The following is a 25,554-nucleotide window of genomic DNA, read 5'->3' on the forward strand; positions in this document are numbered from 1 at the left end:
GGACTTTAGGTATACACGAATGGATACATAAGGATCCACATGTGTAAGCGTTGCTGGAGGGCTAGCACTGTGCAGAACGCACTGTATTTTCTTGTAATTTTCTATTGCCTATGCCATAGACAATCCCACTTTTTATAGGAGTTGCAACTCAAGCTGGAGAATTTAAACCGTTATTGCCCCATTTCCTCCCCCCCCTCCCAACAGTTGATCATTTCCTTCTGCTCTTTAGAACGATCTTTCAGGAGTATCGTCTTAATAACCCAGTGAGACTGAATGCTGGGGTCCCAACACTACAGCGAGCTCCATGCAGGCAGACACCTGGGCCGGGTGGAAAGTTGCTGAAGTCAGCGGGACTTCATGTTGGCACAGGGGGGTCTCTCTGCACAGAGTCAGCTAAGACTAAAGTCTTGATCTGGCAACTCACTGTAGATCAGTGGTCACCAATTGGTCGATCGCGATCAACTGGTGGATCCTAGAGGATCTCCCAGTCGACTGCGATCGCTGATGGTGCTGTGTGCCTGCTGCCAAGGCAGACTCCCTGCCTACCCTGGCCCCACGCCGCTCCTGGAAGCGGCCAGTGCAGCCCCGGGGTTGGGGGGACAGGGGTCTTCCTCCGCGCACAGCTTCTGCCTGCAAGCACCGCCCCTGCAGCTCCCATTGGCCGGGAAAGCTGTGGGGACGATGCTTGCAGAGACAGACAGCGCACGGAGCCATGTGCCTTCCCCCCCCCCCCCCCCCCCCCCCCCCCCCCCCCCCCCCGCAGGGGCATGTTGGCCCCTTCCTGGAGTGCTGTGTGGCCAGGGTAGGCAGGGAGCCTGCCTTAGCCTCGCTGCGCCTGCCGCCGACCAGGAGCCGCCAGAGGTAAATGCTGCCCGGTGGGAGGCCACACGCCAACCCTCATCCCTGAGCCCCTCCTGGAGCCAGCACCCCATACCCCCTCCTACATCCCAAGTCCCACCCTGACCCCCCTCCCAGTGCCAGCACCCTGTACCCCTGTCTGCACCCCAACACTCTGCCCCAGCCCAGAGCCCCCTCCTGCACTCAAACTCCCTCCCAGAGCCCGCACCCTGCGCCACCTCCTACACCCCAGCCCCCTCCCACACTGCGAACCCCTCGGCCCGTGCCCAGAGCCCGCACCCTCTCCCCCACACCAATCCCCTGCCCCAGCCCGATGAAAGTGAATGAGTGTGGGGGAGAGCGAGCGATCGGGGGGATGGAGTGAGTGGGGCTTGGGGAAGGGCTGGGGCCTCAGGGAAGTGGCAGAGTTGATCCTGGGTTGCCCTTAGATTCAATAAGTGTTCTTGGGTGTGAAAAGGTTGGAGACCACTGCTGTAGAAGATGCTGTTTCCACACAGAAGCTCAGTCCTTTGGTCTAAATTAAAACCCAGTTTTCCATGGATTAATGGTCCTATATTATCTAACTTTTTCCATATATATTTCACCATTTCTAAAATTAAATTAACTTTTAATTATACTGCACACGTCACAGTTTTTCCATTGTGTACTTTAAAGCAGTAATGGCTCCAGGTGAGGTGTTTCCTGGCAGTTTGTGACTGGCTTGGACAAGCTGATGGTTTGGTCTTTTAACCCAACCAGTCATTAACTGCCAGGAAATGCCGGGCTCTGAGGTCATTATTGCTAGGAGAAAGCATGAAAATATAAAATAAAATAACTGCCTATTTAATAGGTTGTAAAAATGAAAAGGTGAACTGTACCTGACATTGGTTACTGTATTCTGCTCGTGAGACTGGTCTTTTTGCTGTCAGTGCTGTGGCCAACAGGAAAGCTAGATGACTTTTTCAGTGTTAAAGTAGGTTCATAATTCACATTAAATTGCACAACGGTGCAAAAGGAAAAAGACCAGCTCACAATTTGAATGTAGTCTCTTTGTCCTGCAATCAGGATGAATTCCAGTTAATAACAGTGAATTCCTGTAAGTGTCACCCTCTGGCCCCAATTTGGGAAAGCATTCCTGGTCGGCAAAGCACTTAAGCACATGGTTAAGTTCCCATTGATATCAGGTACTTGCTTAAGAAGGCCCCTTTCTTGGAGGTTATTGTGTTAGTGCATGTCATGTGTTTTACTTTATTGCATGGGATCAGCAAAATCCAGACATGTTTTAAAATACCGAGGATTACACATTACATGGAAGTTTTGATCTCATCTTTCTCTTGGAATTCTTAAAGCATATATTATAGCAAATTTGGGGACAGTTCATGCTCCCGTTAATGTCCATGGGACATAAACCGTTCACTTAGAGCGATCATGTGTCCCTGCGTCTGACGAACTGGGCATTCACCCACGAAAGCTTATGCTCCAATACTTCTGTTAGTCTTAAAGGTGCCACAGGACCCTCTGTTGCTTTTTACAGATTCAGACTAACACGGCTCCCCCTCTGATCCATGTGTCCCTGAAAACCAAGGGCCTGATCCTCAGCTTGTGTAAATCATTGTATCTTAATTGAAGTCAGTGGAACTACAACAGTTTACACCAGCTGGCCCCAGGAACGTCCTTGTGGAGTTTTGGCGTTTTCTGAGCTCGTGTAACTAATGACTTAAGTGAGAGCTTTGACAGCTTGACCCTCAGAAATGTAATTAATCGGCCTTATTCGCCACTCCTTTGGCCTGTATAGTCGTTTATACCATGCAAACTTACCGTTGTGATTTGGTCGCTTGTTGCACTTACTCTGCATGTGTGTAAATGACAACATGAGATGCAAGGCATGGAGAGTCAGGTCCAGTACCTGTAAGGATCAAGTAAAATCTGTCATTGGTGGTTCAAAGAAAATGTATAAAAGTAAAATGAACAGAAGGCTGATGTAAGGCTTGCTCCTTTAATCTGCCTCTTTGAGTTTGCTGCAGTAGGTGTGGAGGAAACGAGACCAAAATGTCTCCTTTTGTAACTCTCCAGTACATTCTGAGTAAAGGCTGACTGACTTTCATGTGAGGATTTTGTACTGCAGATCTATTTCCAGCTGGCTCTGAGCACATTTTGTCCGTGCAGTTTGCTGCAGTCAGGAAACTGGTATTAAATTCCGATGTGGTATTTCAGCTGGAAAGAGAAAATCCTGTTTTCGGAGGGGTTTGGATTAAGCCCATGCTGCTAAAATGATTTAAACCATCAATGCCATTAAAATGGAGTTAATCTTGGAGTTGTATCTCCAAGTTGTGAGGTGACCTCTGTATAAGTCCCACACCCACAGAAATGCATAGCTACTCCCATCCACTACTCTCCAGTGTTTTGAAAATACTTGAGGGGTAGTATGGTCTGTTGGTTAGGGCACAGGATTGTGAGCGAGGAACTCCTGAGTCTGTGTCCATTTTTTGTCACTGACTCGCTGGTGTCTCTGTGAGACGTGTCACTGTGCCTCAATTTCCCCATCTGTAGAATGGGTATCGTGCTCACCTGCCTCACGGGCATTGTGACATTTATGAAGTATATAACAAGCACTGTGTGTGTTATTTCGAGATGCCATGGATACTTGGTATCAAAAGGCAGGCCATCCCCTTGCCAGACATTGGTTATAATGGACGTATACTTACTCCAGCCTTAGCGCAGGGGGCTGGACTAGATGACCACTTGAGGTCCCTCCCAGCCCTACGTTTCTGTGATTCGAAGTGAGGATGGATGAGGGTGGCTTTGTTGGTTTAAAGAGATTCATACAGCTCAGAGCCCAAACCCATTTCTGGAAGCCTCTGAGGAAGGACTCCTTTCCTGTTGCACAAAATGAAAGCGAGCTCTATTTTTAAATTGCAGCAAGGTTGATTTATGCCTTCTCCTCTCCCACCTCCCCCCAAAGTGCCTTTTTAAACGGCAAAGCCACTGCTCAGGCAATTGGGTTTTCTGGCCTTTAGGTGAGACTTTAAACTGGCTGCCCAAATGGAAGCCAAAGACGTGGGGCTAGAACTGCTGCTGTCCTGGCTAATGTCTGCGTGCTTTCTGAGCTGCGGTACTTGAGAAACAGAATAAACCTGTTCATCCTGCCACTTGAAATGTAAATATTCTGAGATGGCATCAGTAATTCTATTGAACAAGTCCCCTTTGGGTACTTCTATTAGATGGTGCATATAAATATGAGTAATCTGTAGCAGAAAACAAGGAACAGCAATAAGCTAACTGGAATGTTTCTTTACAAGCTGTATATAGTAGGCCAGGCTCTGATCTCTCTTGCATCAACGCAAAACCAGTGTAATTCCACTGACTTCAGTGATGTCTCTGTGGCTTTGCAGTAAAATGAGTGCAATCAAAATCTGTCCAGGACTATTAGTCTGGGCAGTTTGTTTCTTGTTTTGAATTTGCAGTGACGTCCTGTATTATTGGGAATAGCACGAGGGCAAAGAAACAAATGGTTCTGTTCTGATCTTGCAGGTACTTGCAGGGATGAACGTCCACTCCGCTGAATTTGAAAAGATAAAGGAGGAATACAATGTTCGGGGATACCCTACCATCTGCTACTTTGAGTCAGTCCTTTTTACTTCTTCTTTAGAAATCATATGTTAAATCATAATTTCATGTTCCTCCTTATCTTCCAATACAGGGACTAAATCTCATTTTGTTGCATTAATAGGAAAGGAAAGTTCCTGTTCCACTATGAGAACTATGGGGCTACTGCAAAGGATATAGCAGAGTGGCTGCAAAAGTAAGGCATTGAACTTTATGTACTGTACAAAATAATCCAGTTCTCTTCCTCCCTCCCTCCCACACTTCCTCCTCTCCAAAGACCAAATAAAACCACACCACTGATGTTGACTGACCGGTTACAGGTTAACTCTGATTAATGTTTGTTTTCAGCATGCATGCCTTGTATTTTACTGTTGCAGTGTGTTGCTAGCAAAAGGCTGTCTGTGACCTGTCTGCTGCAGACAAAAAGGTGTGCTGATCTTTGGGTTTCAATTCCAGTTCAAAATGTGAGCCTAAATTTTCAATTATCTTGGATGTTTCCATTTTTAGTGACCAACTTGAGACACCTTTTTAAGGGGCCTGAGTTTCATAAGCTGGGTGCCTCAGCAGTTTTGAAAACGACAGGCTCCTTTAAGGTGTCTCCTGTTAGTCACCAAAAGTCAATGCACCCAAAATCACTAGTCGCTTTTGAAAAACGAGGCCAGGATCCCGATGATGGAGATTAGGTTTTCTGCCTTGCTAGTGGCAGTGCTTATGTCATGCTAAATATTTTTTTGGCTTGTTGGAGGTTTGTGGGAATCATAGTTGAGTCACTATACATTTTTAAACACTCGTTTTGGCTAGATCTTCAGCTAGTGTAAGTTGGCGTAGCTTCACTGAAGTCAGTGGAGTTACTGGAAAGCATGCAGATACTGTGGTAATGAGGAAGACACGGGAACCTGTATAGAATAGGCTAGAACGCCAGTTTACAGCAGCTGAGGACCTAGCCCATGGATTTTATCAAAATTTGAGAAAGTCAGGACTTTTCCCCTTGCCTTCCCTCATCCAGTATGTTCTCCAGCACCATATTCTCCATATCTTGGTCGATTCCTCAATAGAAAATGTGCACCTCCCTCTTCCTTCCCTCCCCTTAATCTGTTCGCTACACTTGAGGTGTGGGGGTCTTGGGGCATTCACAGCAGTAGGCCATTTGGCCTGGACTTGCTGATACTTCACCATGCTGGTACCCCAGAATTAAGCCTTGACAGGATGCCCATTCACATCAATGGGAAATCTGCATTAGGGAACCTAGGATGCTGAGGTTGGCTTGAGTCCTACTATGTGAATCAAAGAGAAATTTGGCTTTGGTCTCTAAGCCTCTTTCAGTCCATGAAGTCATCAGAATTGAATGAGTAAGACAGCAACTCCCTTAGAGCAAGGATATATGACTTCATCACCTGTATCTTTTATGCCTTTCAGGCCTGGAAGGATGTGGGTTATCACCTGGCTACCACATGTGAAACCTTAGACGTTTGGTGCTTTTTCAGTCTGCCCACATTACATCCAGATAATCCCTGTAATGTGCAGTGCTTTTATATCAGTGCCCTGACAGCTCGTGAACACCGCTACTGGAAGCAAAGCAGAACAGCTGCAAGCTCTTTCCAATGATAATCTCCGTTAACAAGCCGCTGTGGGCTTTGCCTGTTACTGCAGCAGTCCAGAGCTAAAGACAGCTGTTTGTCCTCACTTAATTTTCCGTACACGCTTAATAGTTTCTCAAAAGACAATCTGTGCAGAAGCTTTCTTGCCCCTCTTTTGTAATCAATATAATTTTTAAGAAATCACATGTAGAGATTAAAAACACTAGGATTTTGACAGTAATAGATGTTGCAATTAAAATTGTATATAGTGTGAGCCTATCACATGCTCAATATAATCTTACACAGAGTGATCTGCAGTACAAGTAGCCAAAAGCTGTGGCCAGGGCCTAAAAGTGTAATTAAACAGCTTCAAGACGTATGTATTTTAAATATACAGCACATGTGTAATTGAAAACTCTCAGCAAATAACTCAACCTCAGGTTCATCCTGCTCTTTGCAATATCTGTTTCTCAGGCTATTTCTGTAAGTGGAGAGAGAGGAAAGTGGCTTCCTTTATGAAACAAAAATGGGGTGAAGCAGTCGGTGAACATGCGTACTCTATACATGTGCCCACACCAGCTCTTGGTTCTAATATCCTAGCTCCAGATGTCGGGAATGCTCAGATCTGAGGCTTAATTCCCCTGCTTTGGTTGTCTGGAGCACGAGTAAGGGGTGTGTGTGTATATAACTTCTGAAATAAAATGGTTTGAGGTTAAAGAAAGCCCCTGCAACAGAATCTCTCGCATTAGGGAGCTACTTTGGTACAGATCATTCTGTATTCTGACCGTGCAGAGCAGCCAGGATGTGTCCTTACCAGAGTGCCCATTGTGGCTGGCGGTTGGGCAGGCCATCACGTATACTGAGAATCCGGCAAAGACTTGTGAGCCATAGAAAATGTCAATAAATTGTGAAATAATATAAATATATCCTCCAAGGGGTTGCCTTCCCCCCCCACCCCTTTTCTCAATAAACTTGCTTTCAGTATTTGGCCATTCAGTCAGCCTGTCCTAAATGCTGGGAGGGAAACAGTAATTTGATTTTGGAGTCGCAAAGGGGGGGGGAGAGAGGGAGAGAAGGATTGAGTCAGCCAGGGTAGTTGTTTTCCCTCGGGATAGAATCTAATAGTTTGGAGGGTTCCAGCATCTTTCCTACTGCTTACTCAAGACTTCTGTTTCTACCTCATCAATCTGCAGATATTTGACCTCTCTTATCTTTCTAATAGACACCCAGATAGATCTGACTGCTTATCTCATTGAACCTTAAGACATTTGTATGAGGATGTAGAGGAACAGCAGTCATACACACTGCACACTGCGTGGTTAATATATTGGATGTTATCCTGTACATATAGGGCTGTAGCACTTCTCCCGCAGCCTTTCCTATCCTGATGATACAATGCATCTGTCATATTAATGGCATTATATAAATGATCTTCAGTGATGTCGCCCACTCATGCTCCCCTCCCTAGTAACAACCACCAGGCCCAACCCCTCGCAACTGATTACTGAGTCCATCTCTTTCTTTTTCTTTTTCTATTTTTTTTTTAACACTCAATTTCTAAGCTCTGCTTTTTTTTCAGCTGCATCGGTCCAGATGCAAACTGTCTTAGTAGGTTCTTAGCTCCTCTCACTGGGTTCTTTTGACTTCCTGTTGGGCCCCACTCAGACACCCCATTGCCCTGTTACAGTACTCCCCTTGTCCCTAGTCCTTCATTTAAATAGCCCTTGATAACCCTTCCAAACTTCTGTCATCCACTGTTGTTAGCCACTAGGTTTGCCTTGCCCCTTAACATGCCCTAGGTGCTTAGATGGGATTTCAGCCAAGCACTGAGGCATGTCTTCTCTGCTGCTATCTAGCCTTACTAACATGCACACAGGATTTTAAGTGAGCCACCCATGTGGAACTCCTTCACCTTAATTTACTAATTAGTTCCTAAAATAGATTATATGGGCCCTCCAGCACTGCTTTCCTTATGTTCATTATTTCCTTAGGTTGCTATTGGAAATGATTTTTATTATTGAAGCATCGAAGAGCCCCACTCATGGACCTGGACCCCATTGTGCTAGGCGCTGTACAAACACAGAACACAAAGACAGTCTTTGCTCCAAAGAGCTTACAATCTAAGCGAGTGCCTTCGTTAATTAAACTGCCAGATCCTCTCACAGATCTGGTAAAATTCTGCCCGCTAATGGGGAACAAAAACTCCCCATCAAAATTCTTAAAACCACCATGTGATCCTCTTAAAAAAAAATCCCTCTTTAAACCCTACTTCTGCCAGGACCCTACAAATCACTCCCATCTGTCACTGATTAGGCAAGTGGCTTTTCTGCTAAACCCTTTGTTTTATAGCTTTATCTGAAGCTCCTCGCCCACCGCCCCTCCTTTTGTCTGTTTTGGCCTCCTGTTGGGCTCTCTCTACAAATTAGATTGTGAACTCTGGGCAGGCACTGTCATCTTCATTTGTCTGCACAGTGCTTCGCACAATTGGGCCCTGGTTCTTGATTTGAGGTTCTTAGATACTACTGGGATCTACATAAAGGGCATGGTGCATCCCAATTTACTATGTCATATTTGGTATTCTTGGGCCATACCTCACCGCATATGTAGGCAAAATCTACTACCTCCGTCTGTATCTGTTTTCTACTGTTACTAAACGGTCTTTTAGTCTAGAAATGACAGCCAGACAAGATAAATGAGTTGTATCCTCCACTTGCCATTGCATGTGCCAGGCAGCTGAAACAGTAATACATTTAAATCAAAAATAGCAAATCTGCCTCCATCAGAGATGGGCCAGAGCCAGATCTGAACTTTGCTGAAGTTTTTGAAGATGTTTGGTTCCATGTTTTTAATTCAGCTGATTATAACCTCAACAACGTCTGGATCCAAATGTTCCCGTGTTTGAGTCTACCGTATTATCAACAGCATCTTAATAAATGTCAAATTATTGCATCTTCCAACTTCTGTGGCTTTTCCTTCTTTCCGTTACCCCATCATCTGCCGTCTCTTTACTGCCCATGCTTCTGCAGCATTACAGCATTGTGAGGCACACCACTGTTCTATACAGTTGGGCTTTCAGTCTCAGTGGCATACACTTGTCAGACATAACACCTGAGATGTTATTTCATGCTCTTCTAGCATTCCCCAGTCTGGACTGTATCTCGCGTTCAAACTCTCTGTCTTCCGTAATCTAGCCACCAAAGCACTTGATATGATGAGTCTGATTAAGTTGTACTCCTTTAAACTCTTTATCCAGTTTTCCAGTGGCGTATTTATTGACCCACATGCCCTCAGTCTTAATGATGCTCATTTTCATCTCATAAGTGCTTAGCTGGTCACACCGCTGGTTTACGGTTTCCTCTAGGTCTTCTTTTGAGTATGCCCATATTGATGTGTCATCTGCATATAGCAGCTTCTCACCTTTTCCCATTGGGATCTTCCTGCTGAAGTAGTCACCAGTATGATAAACTGCCATCTGCCATCTTCTGTCTCTTTAGTGTACGTTTATGGAGGGGAAGACAGATAATCTTCAGGGTGAGGCATTGGACTGGAACTCAGGAAATGTGGATTCAGTTCCCAGCTCTGCCACAGGCTTCCTGTGTGTCCCTGAGCAGTCACATAATCTCTTTGACTCCGGTTCGGCAGAATACATAAGCATGTGCCTAACTCTAAGCACATGAGCATCCCAGTGAAGTCCGTGGGACTCGTCACGTATTTGAGATTAGGTATGTGTCAGAGTCCCTTGCTGAATCAGAGCATAAATGCCCAGTCATAAGATAGGCCAGTATTATCTCACAGAGGTGTAGAGGATAAAGCCATAAGTATTTGGGAGCTACTCAGATGGGGGCCATAGATCACTAGAGACAGAGTCTTGTCACAAAGTCCTGAGACCACCCCCGTCACCTTACCTCTGCATAGGAGTGCTAAATCCAGCAACGTGCATTCTGAGGCTATTTGTTAGAATGGCTGTTTTACATTTGCTGCTTTCTTTTCATCTGCAATGGGGCTAATGGTAGCTAATGCTGGGAGAACGGAGCATTCTGCTGAGCTGTCTAAAAGAGTAGTTTAAAAAAGTGAATTTTATATTCTAATGAAATAACAAAGCATTTCTGTTTATCTCCCTGCTCTACCCCTTCTATTTCCACCGTCTTTAGGAGCTTCTGATCATGATGGATTTTTCTCCTCCCCCCCCTCCCCCCCGTTTTATCTAGTTTCAGTGCATATCAGCTCAGAGTGGAACCAATTACAGAACTCCATTTGGTGGGGTTAGCGTGTCATGCGTTGGTGTTTGCACAATCAGATTGGTTTCCTGCAATCTGGTTGGCTGAAATGATTGCTATTTAACACAGAAGAGCTTCCTCTCAGCTGTGTATGTTTGTTTTATAGTCCCCTGCCACCTCAGCCACAGGCCCCGGAGACTCCCTGGGCAGATGAGGAGAATGCTGTTTATCATCTGACGGATGAAGACTTTGACAAGTTTATAAAGGAGCATTCGTCTGTACTAGTGATGTTCCACGCACCATGTGAGTTTGCGTTTTCCGTTCCGTAGTCTGATCCAAATGCCTGTTTATAAATAAAAAGAGGGTTGTTTCCATCTCAGTCTCTCACACACAATCTGAATGTCAAGATGCAGATTTTTTTTTTAAATGATCCTCCTAAAAGAAAATTAGCTTGAAATGTTCATAAGTTCAGAACACAGCTGAGGAGCTGGAGATGGCTTGTTTTTTTGTTTTTGTTTTTTACCGCAGTTGAAAAACTTAATGTGTTGAATATTCTGGACACTCATTATTTTACAAAGCGATTGCCTCATGTTCAGCTCATCCCGTGCATTGTCCCACTTCCACTGCATGGAATTCAGCATGTAACTGAGAGCCGGGTAGTCCTGAATCCTAATCCCATTGCCTCTAACTTTTCACTTTGCAGCCTTGAGCAAGTCACTGGCACCTATCTGCCTCAGTTTCCCCAGTCTGCCAGAATAGGGACAACTGTAGTTACTTACTTCCCAGGGGTGTGGTGACAACTGGTTAGTTTGTGTTGGTAAAGGGCTTTGAAACCTAAAGCGCTGTAGAATTGTTGGTATTTTAATGTTAATTATTTTGCTTACAATAAATTGAGGTGGGTTGGATTACTTGAATTTTCATCTTGAGCAGGGCAAATGCAGGATCTTGCCTCAGATCGTTGCCTTTTTGCTCCTTCTATGGTCTCGTCCAAGCAGAATGCTCTAAAGTGACCTTGAGAAAGTATTTGGAGCACATTTTAAGTTGACTCCTGAGGTTGGTGGTGCTTTATTGACACATCTCAGGTTGTCTAGGAGGCTGTGAGCAGGCCTTGCCATGATGTTTCATGCTGTGTATTATCTGCATGTTGAACTACTGAGAGGCACTCTATTTTAGTAGATCACTTGGTGCACACTTGAAGACCACTCAGATACTTCTGCTAGTGGAGAATGTGGTTAGCCTGCTTACTTAGTAGCATTCTGCATCCAGTGCATATATCACTACTCTTATGCAGATTGCCCTGGCTGCCAATTTGTTTCTGGGTGCAATTCAGGATAATGATTTTAATCTATATTGCCCAATATGGCGTAGCTCCTGTCTCTTCGTATGCACTGTGACAAAGTTCCTCCTCTATCTTGGTGGGTCCTGCGCTTATTGGTGGATTTTCTTGCCTCAGAGATTCACCATGTGGGTTGGGGAACAGCCCAGAGACCTTCCCCTCTGGAAGAACCCACAGTCCAGGTCAATTGGGAGGTTTGGGGGGAACCCGGGCCTGCCCTCTACTCCGGGTTCCAGCCCAGGGCCTGTGGACTGCAGCTGTCTATAGTGCCTCCTGTAACAGCTGCATGACAGCTACAACTCCCTGGGCTACTTCCCCATGGCCTCCTCCAAACACCTTCCTTATTCTCACCACAGGACCTTCCTCCTGGTGTCTGATAACGCTTGTGCTCCTCAGTCCTCCATCAGCACACCCTCTCACTCTCAGCTCCTTGCGCCTCTTGCTCCCAGCTCCTCACACTCGCACCACAAACTGAAGTGAGCTCTTTTTAAAACCCAGGTGCCCTGATTAGCCTGCCTTAATTGATTCTAGCAGCTTCTTCTTAATTGGCTCCAGGTGTCCTAATTAGCCTGCCTGCCTTAACTGGTTCTAGCAGGTTCCTGATTACTCTAGTGCAGCCCCTGCTCTGGTCACTCAGGGAACAGAAAACTACTCATCCAGTGACCAGTATATTTGCCCTCTACCAGACTCCTGTACCCCACTGGTCTGGGTCTGTCACAGCACCATCCTGGCAATTGCAGTCAGCTGGGATGTTCGCTCTAATGTACCTAGATTTGAACACCACAGGGGCTCTGGAGGCAGCGTGTTCTCAATGAGCAGTCTTTGGCTGTAAGGTCGAAATCTTAGCCCTCTTGAGGGGTTCTTGGCTCAAGGGTTGAAATCCTGGTACTAGCACTTAAATCCTGGCTCTGTTCAAATCAATGGGAGTTTTGCTGTTGATCTCAATGGAGCTGGGATTTCACCCTAGAACTTTCTTTTCCAGCAAAATCCAAGTTACAAGGCCTGTCTCTTTAAGGAGGCCATGTGGGTAACATTGTCAAAAGAACCTGGGGCTAACCGTGCAATCGCTCTACTCCCATGAGTAGTCCCATTGGTCCCTACCAGCACTTTGTCCTACCTGGCCTAATGTGGAGTAAAAAGCATGTTTGCTATTAGAACAAGTCCTTTTAAACAGAGCTTTTTTTATTTGGGGCATAGAAGACATGGTGTGACTTGTTTACATCCAGAAAATTCCTACCAAAGATAGGTGTGTGTGTATATGCAGAATCCAGCCTACAAAGATGTAAAAGATCCGCACTCGCAAAAATCCTCTCTGGGCATCAGCAGCAGAGGGTGGGCATGCAAACTAATTAACAACAGACAGCTATCATAAACATTATCGCCATGATTAAAAGATCTTCTCCAGGCACTTCTTAAATTTGCTAATGGAGTCACCTTACGAATATTAGGAGATAAATTACTCTTTAGCAGAACATGCAGTAAAGGCAAAGGACATCTCCTCATTATTTGTTTTAACCTTGGGAAACTTAGAAGATGTGAATGTGTCTTCATTTAAAATATATACACATTGGTCTCAGAAGAGACAAAAGAAAAAAATCGACAGGAAAGAAATTCTGGATATACTTTGTGCAAGTTCTTTTGGTAGAAGCAGAATTATGGCAGTGATGCTTTAACTATAGTTTCATAGATGGCCAAAGTACTAATAGACCTAGTATTAAGAGACCCTAGGAAAACAGAAGTATTTTTTTAACATTCTGTTGAGCCAAACTCCATCACGGTGTAATTCTATAGTTCCATGGCATTTTGCCAGGGATATATTTGGCCAATTGTATCTCCTTAGCTACTAATGATAGTCCCTGGGGACCAGATCATGATATCTTTAATCATGATGATTTTCACCTTATTTCACAAGTAACCCCACTGAAGTAGTTGGGACCATGGTGGAAGAAAGCGCAACTCAGCCTGAGTAAGGGTATGAGAACAGAGCCTTCTCTGGCAAGTGCAGCCCCATACTACTGGTGCAGTCCAGTGTGAGCAGGTGCACATATTGACCGCCACTGGCAGTGCAGCTCATGCTCCTAGTTAATTAACCTGTGCCTAGTCTGGGGATAAAAACGTAGATTTGTTTTGAAGCTTGGCGGAGAGGTGCAAGTCACTAAGGGCTTGTCTACACTTACAGCGGGGCAGCTGCACCACTGGAGCACGTAGTGAAGCTGCTATCTATGCATCGGCATAGGTACTCCACCTCCCTGAGAGGTGGTAGCTGTGTTGGCGGGAGAAGCCCTCCTGTTGACATAGCACTGTCTGCGGCGAGGGTTAGGTCGGTAACTCCGTTGCTCAGGGATGTAGATTTTCCCCACCCCAAGCAATGTAATTATACCAACACAAGTTTGTAGTGTAGAACAGGACTAAGGTTAGGTGTTCGTTTCTCGAGTTAGTTTAGGCACAATGGAGGGTTTTAACCTTCTAAAACAAATTGCATTGTAAAGCTCTCAAGAGGATGTTCAGTTAATCTGAAAGTTTGGATAAGGGGAACCGTAAATAACAGTCAGGTGCACTTTTATGATGTGTGAATCTGAAGGCCACCTCTGAACCATCCAGGCAGGGCGTGCATCGTTGCGGTCATATGTTTTGGTTCATTTCTCTAACTATTAGCGAACATGTCTTCAGCTTTGCCGTGATCCTGGATTACTGTAATATACTTCTACCTTAATCCCTATATAAATCTTCGTATTGGTGTGATGGTATCCCCAGGGTGCAACCTGGACTGTCGGATCACTGAGCCTTCTGTCCAGCCAGGCTGGGGTATCCTTCTCACACCATGATGCTGTTACCACGCTACAAGCCTCTGACAGGTGCTGCACTTACACAGACATTCACAAGCAGGGACACACCCAACTGAAGTATGTGAATGATCTCTCTGCCATTCATGAACCAACAAAAGAGAGGCTCCAGCTAATTCGCCCCCAGCTCCCAGCCTTGCACCCCAGAACTGTATAGTCTTGCACTGGTCAGAGGCCTGACCAGTGTAAGTTCATTACCCAGTCCGCCCCTGCCTCGATGTGGAGGGACATACACTCGCCTTTGTAAACTGAGCTGAGATTTCCCAAGCACCCCAACCACGATGCTCTAGGTAAAATACAAAACAGACGTATTAACTACAGAAAGATCGATTTTAAATGACTAGAAGTAGGAAGCCTAGAGCTTAAAGTTGGTTACTTAAGAAATAAAAATAAATTTGCAGTCTGAGTTCTACAAACTAAACAGGATTTGAATCAAGCAGTCTCTCACCCTGATAGATGGTACAAACAGGTCACAGATCTTCAATACACAGGCTGAGACTCTCTCTTTCAGCCTGGGACCAACCTACCCCAGTTCAGTCTTTTGTCCTCCAGATGTGATTCCAGGTGTTGAGTTGTGGGGGAGAGAGAGAGACTAAGTGATGATGTCACTTCCCTTCTTTTATAGTTTCTTCCAGCTTGCTGGAAACATCTTTTGCTGTGACGTGAGGGTCTGCCCCCATTGGTCAAGCAGTCTCCATTCTCTACATGCTCTCCCTGAAAAGTCTTCTAGGTTGGCTGTTGGGAGAGTAGATTCCCTTTAATGGGCCATCAGGACATGTCTGGCTACTCCATTTTTTTTTTTTACCTGAAAGGCTGGTTGTGGGTGTTCGCAACCTCACAACATATTTCAGTAACATATACAGCAATGCTTTATAACCTCACATATAATGATAGCACATACAATCCAACAGAATATTAATGTTCTACAGAGTCAGACTTTTAAAATGATACCTCAGAAGGCACACTTTGTACAAAATATCTCATAATTATATGACAGTGGTGAATATGCAGGTTCCAGGGTGCTGCTTTGAAGTATATTGTGTCACAGTTGGAATCTGTTGTCTCTAAATAAATAGATATTTACAGTCCTGTGCTGAGTTCCTTGTGGACTAAATCTGGCTGCACTTTGATTCTACTATCTCAGCGTTGCACGGAAAGGGTGAAAACCTTCATTTAAACACACTTGCATCTTTTCTTGTATTATTTCTTTTTGTTATTCTGGCTATTTCATGTTCCAGTGCTGATAATACAGAAATATGCTGTCCCAGAAGCCTTCCTCCTCACAGCAGGGGGGTTTTCACTTACAGTTTGTTGGGCCCGCACAGCTTTGCTTTGGAACTGGATGGTTCCAACCAGAGCTATTCATCTCACCTCCACACCATAATATAGAGGCAACTGTGCAATTCATAATAGAGAAGGTCTGAAAAGCCTCAGAGTAAAGACTTTCAAGAATAGGAGCCTAAATTTAGCCTCCTGAATCCATATTTAGAAACCTACGAAACAGCCAGCTGCAGTGCTGTGTGCTGAGCACTTCTGAAAAAATCTGTCCAGTTCATTTCGGTTCCTAAAATGAAAATCTAACCCATTAGGTCTAGACTGCTGGTAATATGTTACACTCCTAAGTCTTTGAGCACTTAAGTCAAGTCCCAATGGGCTCCTAAATCCTTAGGCACTTTTGAACACTTTGCCCTGCATCTCTCTTGTGGCAAATAATTTGGTGAGGCACATGTGAAACAATCCCTCAAAAAAAAAAAAAGGGGGGGGGGGGCAGGGCAGGGAGGGAGAAATAATCACCAAACTAATGGAAGTGGAATCTCTTGGACAATATTTCTCAAAGGAAAACATAAGCGCCGCACATTTTCTCCTACACTTAATTATTTCCTTCCTGTATTTCCCTCCAAGCACGATCTCTATTAAGTCTCATACAATATAAGCCAGAGTCTCTGATAAGTCAATGGAAATGCTGCTAAAGGGCATTTAAAGTCTGGGATTGAAATTAAAATCCATTCATGAATGGATTTTAAAAGTGCCTGTATCTCATGCATAGGAGATACTGTTCATTATGTTTTCTTAACCGAGGTGACATTGGTAACATTTAAAATATCACCATTCCTGTTATATCATGTAGAAATGACCTCTTGAGCTCTCATCTCCTGTGGTGTATTAAGCAGTACAGATTCAGCAGCAAGTCCCAGTTGCTAGGGCAGTGAAAGTTGTTACCCTCTGATGGTGGTTTGGTGGCCTGGGCAGGGACTTTAGGCTGATTCCCTTCCCATACTATGTCAGCTCCGATGAAGTCAGTAGAGCTGCTCTCATGTCAGAAGTGGTGGAAGTGAGACGAGAATTGGACCAGCTGTTTTTAGGATTAAACAGTGAAAAAAATATTATTACAACCACCTCCTCCAAGTCTCAAAGCCTAAGCTCATGTTAAACCCACTTCCAAGCAGATCTCTCCAGAGCTGACTCAGGCATATGATGTAACCTGTTGCAAAGGACCTGATGATTGCAAAATTACTGTTGCTGCTGTTTCTCTGCCCTAGGAGCCATATTCTTCTTCCCACTCTGGTGAGCAGGGCAGATATGGAGTACTCTTCATATCCCCTGGACGTCAATATCCACAAAGATGCAGCTGGTGATGCACATCATCTCAGTTTAGTCCATAAACAGAAGGTCTGGCGAGAACAAATCTAGAGCTGGTAGAAATGTTTCCAGTTTTGGAACTTCATTGAGATTTTATTGAAATTCCCTTTCCCCCTCTTTAGAAACACTTTCCTGATGTGCTGTTCCCTTTATTCCCCCCAAACCAGATCTATAAATTACATGATTGAGATTTTTTCAAGTAGGTGATTTAGCCACACAGTTCTCTTCACTTGTAGTGGGAGCTGTGTGGCAAAATCCCCCAGTTGGCTCTGAAAAATCTCAGCCCATATTTTCCTTTTTAATCAGTGAAACCCAAAATGTTTTGAGACAGGCTGTGAACGTGCACTCCCAATGTTGAGCAATTAACCCAATGTGAGCAAAGGGCTCAGAGTCCTAAACACAGAGGAGTCTAGTGGTCTCCTGCTGACTTCAGTGGAGTTACTTCTGATTCTTACTGCGAGCGAAGAACTGGGACAATAGATTTCACTTTTTACTTTAAAAACAAAAACCCAACCCCCCCCAATTGATTTTAGAACTATAAATGAATTAATAAATCCTCCTCCTGGTTTCCAGGGGCACACGCTCTGGAGACTCCTTACAAAACAGCTACCATGGTAGTTAGCTCTAATTAGTACCTCTCTGGCAGTTCCAGCAGAGGGGCCAAGGGTTGAAGAAGCTGGAGACTGGATTTACTGTGTAGTGTGGGCAGGCCTTTGAAAATACAAACTCATCCCATTAATTTTTTTTTATGATGCTCTGTGATTTGATCAGGATGAGCAGCACTAGGACAAGCGGCTTTGTTCTAAATTAGTGTCGTTTGGTGCACAGGTGAAGGAGCACACAGATTTTTGTTTGTTAGATATTTTGTTACATTTTGGATGAAGAGCAGGTAAAAAGGATCCTTCACTTCTTGAGGGATGACATGTCTGTGCACTTGAGAATTTACTTTGAAAGTCCTTCAAGGAGCATTCCCATGTTGGTCCCATGCGGTGGCTAAGTACAGAACTTCCATGCGGCAATTGTCACCAGCATTCAATTCACTAATAAGGGCAAAATAGAGAGCAGTGGGAGACCTTTCCAAGCTGTATATGTAACCCATTGTGGGAGAGTGTCATTTTTTGTCCCCCTCTAGTGGCTGGTCTGCATAAGCAGTTGGAGTTCTCTGCTACTTCCAGCTAGAAGGACTAGTCCTTTAGCTCAGATAGTAAAGATTCATTCTTTTTAGTTGTGAAGGTCTTGATTTCAAATCTCACTGTTGATCCAAATAGGACAGTTATAATAAAGTGGCACCTGATGTGGAGTTCCAACACAGAGAGACCTCAGATATTTTGGCCATCAGTGGGGTCAGTTACAGAGACATACTTTCTGCAGTGCAGGATGGGGAGTTTTTTACCTGCAGTTTATTTGTATTCCCTGTTTTCAGTCATTCATAGTTTTCAGAAACTTTAAACTCTGAGGCTGATGTTTTCCAGGCTTGGTCTCTGCCTGAAGATGAGTGTATGGGTTGGGGATAGATAAACTCATTAAGTGAGATAAGAATGGGCAAAGGTTCACTTTCTCCATTATATAAATAATATTTCCATTGCTTGAAATGGCAGGGACTTGAAGCTGAAATTTGGCAGGGAAATATCCCTCATTCAGGGAAAGTCCCTTTTGAGTTTCCTGGTGAAATTCAGTCTTTGAAAATTGGATTTTACACACGAGTAACTCGGCCTTTTGGCTGAGGGGTGGAAACATTATCTAATATTTTACCAAATATAACATTATTTAACTTCAATCACATAAGAGAGAGAAACGAAGATGTATTGTGCCTGGTACATTAGCCACAGAGTAAAATAATTGTTTGTAGAGAATGAGGCATGCATTCATAAGGGCCGTGCCTTGTTGTCTGCATATCTTGTAAGAGGGCATCACCCCATGTACGCTTGATAAGGGTACATATGAGCTCACTGACTAACGTGTGCATCATGCCACACACCTTTTCAAAGTATTCACTGAGAGATTGAGCCACCTCCCATTGAAGTCAATGGAAAGGCTCCCATTGGCTTCATTGAGAATTGGATGACGCCTTGGATGAGGTAAGGCTTCTCTGGACCATCACCTTATTTACTGTCCATCACGTGCCTTGTACTGTGTGAATCCTGTGGGGGTAGAAACAGGGCAGATCTCACAAGGCTCTGCAAAGGGGATGGGACTTTGTATATATTTCAAAAGGGAAAAAAGGAAGAAGAAAAGGAGAACTTCCATCCATAAAACTTGTTTAAAGAACATCCTAAGAACATAAGAATGGCTATAGTGGGTAAGACCAATGGTTCATCTAGCCCAGGATTCAGTCTTCCACGAGTGGCTGATGTCAGATGCTTCAGAGGGAATGAATAGAACAGGGCAATTTATCTAGTGATCCATCCCCTGTCATCCAGTCCCAGCTTCTAGCAGTCAGAGGTTTAGGATGCCCGGACCATGGGGTTGCATCCCTAAGCATCTTGGCTAATAGCCATTGAGGGACCTTTTCTTCCTGAAAGTATCTAATTATTTTTTTTAACTCAGTTATACTTTTGGCCTTCACAACACCCTCTGGCAACAAGTTCCACAGGTTGACTGTGTTGTGTGAAGAAGTACCCCATTCTGTTTGTTTTAAACCTGCAGCCTATTAATTTCATTGGGTCATCCCTGGTTCTTGTGTCATCTGAAAGGGTAAATAACACTTCCCTATTCACTTTCTTCACACCATTCATGATTTTATAGACCTGTTATATCTCCCCTTAGTTGTCTCTTTTCCAAATGAACAGTCCCAGTCTTTTTAATCTCTCCTCATATGGAAGCTGTTCCATACCCCTAATCATTTGTGTTGCCCTTCTCTGTACTTTTTCCAGTTCTAATGCATCTTTTTTTGAGACGGGGCGATCGGAACTGCATGCAATACTCAAGATGTGGGCATGCCATGGATTTATATAGTGACATTGATATTTTCTGTCTTCTTATCTATCCCTTGTCTAATGGTTCCTAACATTGTTAGCTCTTTTAACTGCCGCTGCACATTGAGCAGATGTTGTCAGAGAACTATTCACAGTGACTCTAAGATCTCTTTCTTGAGTGATAACAGCTAATTTAGACTCCATCATTTTGTATGTATAGTTGGGATTATGTTTTCCAGTGTGCATTACTTTGCATTTATCAACATTGAATTTCGTCTGCTATTTTCTTGCCCAGTCACCCAGTTTTGTGAGATCCTTTTGTAACTCTTCAGCTTTGAACTTAATTATCTTGACTAATTTTGAATCATCTGCAAACTTTGCGACCTCACTGTTTACTCTGTTTTCCAGCTCATTTATGAATATATTGAACAGCACTGGTTCCAGTATAGATCCTTGGGAGACCCTTCTATTGATCTCTGTCCATTTGAAAACTGACTATTTATTTCTACTCTTTGTTTCTGATCTTTTAATCATTTGCTGATCCCTGAGAGGACCTTCCCTTTTATTCCATGGTTGCCTAGCTTGCTTAAGAACCTTTGGTGTGGAACCTTGTCAATGGCCGTCTGAAAGTCTAACTGCACTATATTGACTTGATCACCCTTGTCCACATGTTTGTTGGCCCCCTCAAAGAACTCCAATAGATTAGTGAGGCATGATTTTCCTTCACAAAAGTCATGTTGACTCATATAAATTGCAAAGTGAAACACTTCTAAGTCTGGAAATGACAAAAATACTTAAAGTTTGAATCACAATGCAAACTCACAAGGACGCTCAGATACTACTGTGGGGAGTGCTGGTAGAAGAAACTGATCAGTAGATGAAAGGGAGGCAAACATCTTAATGTTGCCATTTCTTGACTTTTGAGTACTTAACTAGATAATCTTAATGTCCTTTTAAAACATTTCTTTTTATGGAATATATACTAAAAAGTTCCCCCTCTGGCAAATAATTCAGTATGTTAGCTTTCATCTAATTTTTTTCATCTGAATTCTAAACCCCTGAGAAAGGTGCTACTGTACAGCAGAAATTCTTAGACTCTCTGCTACTACAGTGTAAATGGTTCAGCTGCAATCTTGCGGCCTTATCCTACTCTCAGTGAAGCCAACTGAGGTTTTGCCACTGATTTCAGTAAGATTAGGATAGGCCCCCTTACAAAATCCAAACACTACATGAACAAAATATTTCAAAGGGTGTTTATTTACAGATACAAAGTGCTTGATATTGTAGAGTTTTTAAAACCAAGAACAAAGAAATCCAAGGGAGCAATAATGTACAGTAGACATTCACTATCATATCTATCAAACTAATTACAGCACCAAGTCTCAGTACAGCAGTTATTCACATGCATTCGAACAGGCGTCCCTGAAAATGCAGTAATACCATTAACCTGTAAAATGAAAATCCCGCTATTGATTTTTTTGAGCTCTTGAAAAATGTAGGTGGGATTGTGATTTAAAAAAAAAAATCAATGCAAGTTTATAGCAATAGATCATGTAAATAAGAGTCAGAACATCGTAAAAATCCTAGCCACCAAGTTATGCAGTAAAACTTGGGTAGATAATCAAAAGGACCAGGGCATCAAAGGCAATCCTTGGTCTCTCTTCTGTACGTAACCTTCACCAGTTGTATAACAGTAAGAGATTTATCTGTTGAGTGTTCCCAGGGCACTAATGTGAATAGAGGAAGGATTGTCCACCTTTAGGGTGCTAGTCTGGGACTTGGAGAGACTCGGGTTTAATTTTCTGCTCTGCCACAGACTTTCTCTTTGTCCTTGAACAAGTCCTTCAACCTATCTGTGCCTTGGTTTCCCTTCTGTAAAATGAGGACGAGTACTTCCCTATCTTATCTCTGACAGCCTTTGGTCATTGCAGGCCTGGGAGACTTCTGCTGGGAAAGAATCATGGTTTATATTCATAGCCTTATTTGCTTGCTTCTAATGACTGATTAACCTATTAATTAAGCTGATTAAACTATTTCTTACCGTTAAAGCAGCCATTTGTTTGTTTCATTTTGAATGAATTCCCTCCCTTGCCCAGAATATAGAACCAATTAGGTTGATATACGGTGCAAAATTTCCAGTCATAAAGTCCCCTATAGTATCTGTGCCACATGATGGCTAGGAGTCTCTCATTGCTTTGACGTTAGAGCCACTCTCTGTTTTTTCTGGGCCATGCATCATTTCCGCTAGAGTGAATTTAAGAACAATCTCTGGTTAGATTAGACAAACCTAATCAGTGTGTGTAGGTGGGAAGAGGTTGGCTTTTTTGTTTAAGTTCATTTTCCTACATACTGTGTGGTTTGGCTCAATTTTCTGTTGTCCTCTGCAAATAGGGAATTTGGCCTGCCAACCCTGTAATGTAATCAGGGAACTGACTGTCAAAATGGTACCTTGTTCCTCCATATATCTGCTCCCTGGGTATTTGAGACATATATTTACTAGCTTTGCTGACAAAAACCCTGTTGGCATTGCAGAGGATTTACAGCTGTAGAGGAATGATTTGGATTCTCTTTGACCTGCTGCCCTGCCTATGATCTTTCTGCTGTAATCCTCTCAGAGCTTCCGATCAAAGGGGGGATGGACCAGGTCAGTACTTGGATGGGGCCATCTCCAAGGGATGACTTGGTGTTGGTGTTACTCTTTCTTCTGACTTAGTAATGAACCAGTACCTCAATATGATGATGGGGACAGTGTGCGGGGAATGGTGCTGTGTTCTCGAAGAGATATCTGACTGGTCAATTGTGATTAGAAAGTATCCCACAGCACTTCTTCTAATAGTGTGTGTGTGTATGCACAGGTGGAGTTCCCACCCTGCTCTGAATCTGAACAGAAAATACACAGTCTGCATAAAATCCAAACTTACCCCTTCCTGGAGTTTGTTGGTAACAATACAAATCCAACATCTGCGTCACTCTAATTTCTCTCCAAGGTTGGCTTCTCTTAGGGTTTTCCCTGTAGGACCTCTGTGTCCCACGCCCTAGTTCCCTCTGCCTCTGAGAGAGGATCCAGTCCCACTTACAGGGGTCCAACTGCTGACATCAGGATAACTCTGAGGAATGCCACATTTTTATGCAGGGTCCAGAACCTGTTGTACTGCTACAGGATGTTAACCCTGATGTCCTGAGCAAACTGCATCTTGGATTAAGATGTTCTGCTCCCTTAAACTCCCCTTGCAATTTCTGCGAGTTACATTACTTTTCGCTATCTGGCCTGAACTCTGTTTCTGTAGTGTTGTGTTGTAGTTAAATCCTAAATGAAGAATCTCTCCTGGTGCTGGTAGTATAACAGTCAGGAAGAATACAATTTAACTTCCCCCCTAGACAAGTTTGTGTTTGCAGGACTGGCAATTGGGGGTGGGGGGGATCATCTTATGACTTATGAACAAAGTGCATTTGGATATGGAATAATTGTGAGAGAATAAAGATGGAACTCTTGTGGTAGTGGTGTCATAACATCCCTTTAACAATTTCACTTTAAGGCGATGCTTTGTCTCTCATTTTCACAATCAAATAGGAGAGAATTTATTTTTCACACCTGCTCAGGACCTGTTTCCCAAAGCTGGCGTAGGGAAGTATAATCAGCCACCCCCATATCTCTCCCATCTCGGAGGGAGGGAAGTTCGTGGTACTAACCTCTATCGACACTTCCCACAGATTGGGAATCTGTTTAATTTCCATGGGGCGCACCATATGACCTCAAAAAGTTTAGACTAGGGATGCAGAGGCTCTGGAGTAGCAAGATCAACGGCTGGAAGCTGCAGCGAGACAAATTCAGAATAAAATAAGATACAATTTTTTAACAGTGGGGGTAATTGGCCATTGGAACAACTTGCTGAGGGATGTGATGGATTTCCATTGCTTTAAATTGAGATTAGATTGAGAAGAAAGATGTAAGTCAACCAGAAGCTTTGAGCTTGTTGCAGGAGTCACTTGGTGAAAGTACATGGCCTGAGTTCTGCAGGAGGTTAGGCTAGATGATGATCATGCGCCCTTCTGGCTTAAACTATGAATGTGATCTGCAGGAGCTCTGACTAAGCCTTCTCTCCTCCCAGTACCACCTCTGTATTGAGCTGTCCTGACCAAAGAGGTGGAATTTTTTACCTCCTTCTGCACCTCCCCCTCCCACTTGGGAGTTTTCCTTTGCCAGGATCTACCCTGGGTGAATTTAGCCCTGATGCTGTAACTGTGAAAATGGGTGAATGCACAAAGGATTTCTGACAGAAGCATTGAATAAAACTTTCTAGTTTTATCTGATTCTTCCACAGAATACAGTGATCATCCGAGCCCATTTTTTTTTTTAAACGTAAGTCCATGTAGCAGAACTTGTGGATTACCTTTCTAAAAACAGTCATGAATCTTTCTGCTATCTGCAAGATTTTTGTGCCTTCAGGTACAGCGTAATGCTTGTAAGAGGAAGGGAAATCCAATTCTTGACCTTCAGTTCAACTAGATCGCCTCTCCTTCTGCAACGATGATAATGATATATCAAGTTCAGGGTATTAAAGCCAAAGCTGCAGTGGTTGCCGTAGTCAGAGTTGCATACCATTCTAATCCCATGTTTTCAGTTGCTGAGGACTTAATAGAGCACTACGCCTTGATCGAGCCTCTAGTTCTGATGTGGCAGTTGGCAATGCAATTCTTTCCTCTCTTTTGGACTTGATTCCACAGCTCCTTCCTCCTTATGTGGATACTGCTCAGGAGTCATTTGAAGTGGAGCACCCACAGGGACACTACTTGAAGGAGGGGTTACTCACCCTGTGCCGTAACTGTAGTTCTCGGAGCTGTGTGTCGCTATGGGTGCTCTACTATCCGCCCTCCTTCCCCTCTGCTTCAGTTTCCTTCTGAGACTTAAAAAGAACAGGAGTACTTGTGGCACCTTAGAGACTAACAAATTTATTAGAGCATAAGCTTTCGTGGACTACAGAGAAGGAACTGAGGACAGTTTGGCCACACAGCCTGATATAGCCTTGATCTGATAGACAGGATATGGGGCATATGTGCACATGAAGTGGAGCACCCACAGGGGGACACATCTCTAAGAACTACACTGACTGCACAGGGCGAGTAACCTCTCTTTTCCCATTCGGTTAACAGAAATATTTGTAGTATGCAGCCATAGGGGAATGCAGAAATGGCACGTTCTAATGAATATTGATAAATGCTAATGTTGCCCAAATAGCTTGTCAATAGAAGGAATTTAATAATGATTCTTTAGAATCTTTATTCATAATCAAATTTGTCTCTAGGGTTCTGCAAATCAGAAATTGCTCGTTCTCAATCAGCTGGAGGTTGGTGATGATCTTTATCTCTTGCTTGTCGTGTACCTGCCTTCTCTTGACAGCCTCAGACAATGCTGTGTCGAAATGAGAGGCTGTGACCAAAATTGTGATATTTATATAGCCTTAACTTGAGAGAAACAATCCGTAAATAAGTGCCATGGAGAAGCAGTGATATTTGTATTCTGGGGGCAGTAGTAAGACTGCCTATGCAGTAGCTTGGTTGTTGGATTGGTTTGCTCCATGTCTT

At 43.7% G+C, this 25,554-nt stretch overlaps 1 protein-coding gene across 2 annotated transcripts in view; it reads left to right on the forward strand.

Annotated features, from left to right (window-relative positions):
- PDIA5 (protein disulfide isomerase family A member 5) overlaps positions 1-25,554 on the forward strand; it is a 121,167-nt gene that overhangs the window by 50,648 nt on the left and 44,965 nt on the right. For both annotated transcript variants that reach the window (XR_006172785.2, XM_005279807.4), the window contains exons 9-11: positions 4,369-4,460; positions 4,568-4,639; positions 10,404-10,540. Coding sequence is in view for 1 of the 2 variants with exons in the window: in XM_005279807.4 (XP_005279864.1) it covers positions 4,369-4,460; positions 4,568-4,639; positions 10,404-10,540 (301 nt within the window). In the remaining variant the exon portion in view is untranslated. The remainder of the gene's footprint in view (positions 1-4,368; positions 4,461-4,567; positions 4,640-10,403; positions 10,541-25,554) is intronic.

The sequence above is a fragment of the Chrysemys picta genome, chromosome 11 (genome assembly GCF_011386835.1).
Source record: "Chrysemys picta bellii isolate R12L10 chromosome 11, ASM1138683v2, whole genome shotgun sequence".
NCBI lineage: Eukaryota > Metazoa > Chordata > Testudines > Emydidae > Chrysemys > Chrysemys picta.